Here is a 3,585-nt window from a genome sequence, read left to right on the forward strand (position 1 = left end):
GGCCCCAAATTCCTTACCCAGAGACTGTCTTAGCCCAAGTATCTGGAACTTCAAGAGGAACCTGAGAGACATTACACTTTATTCCCTGAGCTCCCACCTTGGCTGGGGGTGGATTGTTTTATGGCCAAAGTTTCTGAAGTTCCGAGGAAAGATCTACTGGGGATGCTGTCATGTGATATGTGAGAAAAGATAATTGATGATGATAATCGAAGTCGGCTGACTTACTTGACCACCATGCTTACTGGCCACATCTATATCATTCTGGGTCTGAAAGTAACTTCCAGGGTCTTTCTCCTGGAGAATTGGTTTCTCTTATACATGGAGAATATTCATCTCCTGTGGTCAAATCATGAAAGGGCAATTATCTGGCTCCTGGATGAGGGAGGCATACAACACTTTTTTCACCTTCTTTTGTGATTCAAGATTTAAAGTAGAAAATCTTTTTCCTGTTAGGCCACCTTTCATGGATGTCTTAATCAGATGTCTTTGTTCACCAGAAACAAGAACATAGGGCCAGGCAGACAATACAGAGAACAGCCTATCCCAGCAAGGAAGAGCCAAGTACTGGAACTTCCATCTGTTGAAAATTCCAGCCTTTTCCTTTGCCCAAGGCAGAAGCCAGAAGAAGAAACTAAATTCTCATTTGATATAGCCTATTTAGTGTTTTCTGTGAGTTGCACCCTCTTACTGGATATTCAGAGATAATTTTTGGTAGATATGGATATACAGAGGTTGGGAGACAAGAGATAGCACTCAAAATGCCTCAAAAAGTATAATTCACATAGTAAATTATAGGTGCCTAATTTTATGGTTAGTTAGTAACCTTATGTTTCTGACCTGGAGGACAAATTGTGTAGAAAGAACAGAGGGTTTTCCTACCTATGAGAAGGGAAATTTCAGAGGGAAAACTTTATTCCTGTAGTACAATAAACCACTTTCTGCATTTTCTTAATTCAACTGGTTAGACCTGCAGTTAGTCAAAATTCTTCCTAGTTTCTGGAAATCAGTTGATGGTCACTCCCAGTTTTCTCTTTTGACTATTCATCATCTTATTCATCATTAAATGTATTTGAGAAGAAACTGGTAAAAAGGTGTATCAGTAAATGACCAATGGTCTGGATTTTGGAATCCCATCCAAAATTACCTTTACAAATTGGGCGTGTTCCCAAAATATGAGATTAAATGACATTTAACTGTTGGCTATTGATATTACTAAAAATCACTATCCTCCTTTTGCAGAGTATAGGTGAATTTTTTACAAGGATACAGACACTTAAAAGAGTCAGAGTAGGGTCCATTCAGAGTATGAACTCCACAAGCTGGATTTCTAGTGCCACTGATTCGATCATATTTACGTAACCAGTGCTTTTGAAGATACTTACATAAACTTCCTGCTTCTACCATGAAAAGAATTTAATATTTACTAAACATTGTGTCCTTGGATGCTTTCCTCTTAGCTATTACGGAATCAAAGATCACTGAGAAGCAAGTGCTAGCTAAAGATCAAGTGGCTTCAGTCCCCCTGGAAAACCATGCTGCTCAATCCTCAGGCTCAGAATCCCCCATCGTGTACCTGAAGGATGTCGTGTGTTATCTGTCCTTGCTGGAGATGGGGAGACCTCAGGATAAGCTAGAATGTAAGTACTCACCCCGACAAGGGGCCTCAGCTTTTTTCCTAGAGGAATATCTACTGTCCTGCTCATCATTCTAAACATGCTGGAGATTGTTCTGGGATCATGGGTATGGGTCCTGCCCCATTGGGAGAGGTTTTCCGGCCCTGTCGTGAGCAGTGATATGAACATTTCCTAGAGTCAACCCTGGGGTCCAGCATCAGTTGTATGGAGAGTGGGAAATGCATCTGAGGTCTTGGTATTGAGAGCCAGGATTTGGAAAGGGAAGAGATCTCTGCAAGGGGTCAAGACTCCCTTCTTTTGCTGGCAGAATTTCCTGAAAGCCTGCAACTAGGAAGCTGTTGCCTCCCCTTAGTAGATTTTTCAAGGGAAGATGTTCAGCATCTGTCTTCCCTCTCCTCTTCCGTGCCCAAGCAACGCTTACCTATGAAGAATTACTTTTTTCTTGAGATCTAATCAACCTCTGTCTTATGAAAGCTTATTTTCATTTCTCACCCATCCCCTATCCCCACCCCAAGTTTTTTGGCCTCTAGAGAAAAGGAGCTAGTTAATTAAGGGAGTTGAGCTTGGTTTCATGCTGCTACTAAAATTGGTTGCAAAAACTTATCTTCAGGAGGAAGGTAATAGCTGGTGACAGAAAGAAAGCCCGCAGTGGCTGAAACAGTCTTGCAGATGACTCACTCTAGGGATGGTCTCATTGGCCTCTGAGTGAGCCTGCAGGAAAACTTTTTAAAGCAGGAGATGATAGGACCTTGTTAAAAATATGTGAATATTGTTTGGCTTCTCTTGGGACCTTAGTAGACATTAAGGAGAAAACACATACAAAAGTCAAAATTCCAGGAATTAGTAAGACTAATGAACAAAGCTTAAACATTAGCAAGGAAACGTCTGGTAAAGGTTAATCCCTGCCAAGAACAAAATGAAACAGTTTGCTCATTAGCGGAGTTTAAAATCATCTCCATAGGTTTGAGGTGCTAACAGTTGCAGATCTTAAAGGCTAATTTGGAAGCAGATGTAGCAAATTTCTGTTTCTTCTGGCTAATGTTAAAAGTGAAATGTCAAATTATTTCCAACATTCAGCTGGATTTTGAGCTTCAGGTGTTATATTTGTTCATAAATACCAGAGAGAATGTGACAGATTCTTCATATTCGTGGCTCTCAGACTCAGTCTTATAATAGCAATAAAAAGAAACATTTTTAAAAACTTTTTATTGTAGAAAATTTCAAGCACAGATAAAAGTAGAGAGTACAATGAACTTCAATGTACCTATCAGCTACCTTCAGCAGTTACCAGTTTATGGTCAATCATGTTTTATTTATACCTCCTACCCATTCCCTCTACCTCAGGTTATTTTCAGACAAATTCCAGACATCATATAATTTCGTCTGTAAATATTTCAGTATGTACCTCTAAAATATGACTTTTTCTTAAATATAACCACAACACCATTATCACATCTAAAGAAAATGATTCCTTACTATTATCAAATATTCAGTCAGCATTTGCATTTTCCCCATTATCTTATATATTTTCGACTGTTTATTTGTATCGGGATCCAGGTTAGGTCCATACATTGCCATTGGTTATCATGTCTCTCCAGTCTCTTTAAATCTTTTGCTTATTTTTTTTTCCTTGTAATTTATTGTCACGGGACCTTGGTCATTTGTCCTGTAGAGTTTAATTAAACCAAATAGATTCAAATCCTCCCTTGATTTTAATGATTGAAAACAAATTAAGCTTTTCTTTTTAATAACCAAACGTGTGTTTTTGGAAGTAATAGCCTGAAATCCCACCTATCACCAATGCAATAATAACAATAATAACTCTTCTCATCGAACACCTTGTATTTGCTAAGCATTTTAAATGAATTATCTCATTTTAACCTCATAATAACCCTAGAAGATTGATAGGATTATTCTCATTTTACATGAAAGAAAGCACAGAAAGGTTAAA

The 3,585-nt window shown here is 38.4% G+C and overlaps 1 protein-coding gene across 4 annotated transcripts in view; it reads left to right on the forward strand.

The window, feature by feature from the left end:
- The window catches only part of DGKG (diacylglycerol kinase gamma), a 141,765-nt gene that overhangs the window by 11,333 nt on the left and 126,847 nt on the right, over window positions 1-3,585 (forward strand). For all 4 annotated transcript variants that reach the window (XM_023525965.1, XM_023525977.1, XM_023525972.1 and 1 more), the window contains exon 4: window positions 1,458-1,637. In XM_023525965.1, the coding sequence (XP_023381733.1) occupies window positions 1,458-1,637 (180 nt within the window). The remainder of the gene's footprint in view (window positions 1-1,457; window positions 1,638-3,585) is intronic.

Source organism: Pteropus vampyrus, unplaced genomic scaffold (assembly GCF_000151845.1).
Source record: "Pteropus vampyrus isolate Shadow unplaced genomic scaffold, Pvam_2.0 Scaffold14, whole genome shotgun sequence".
Classification (NCBI taxonomy): domain Eukaryota; kingdom Metazoa; phylum Chordata; class Mammalia; order Chiroptera; family Pteropodidae; genus Pteropus; species Pteropus vampyrus.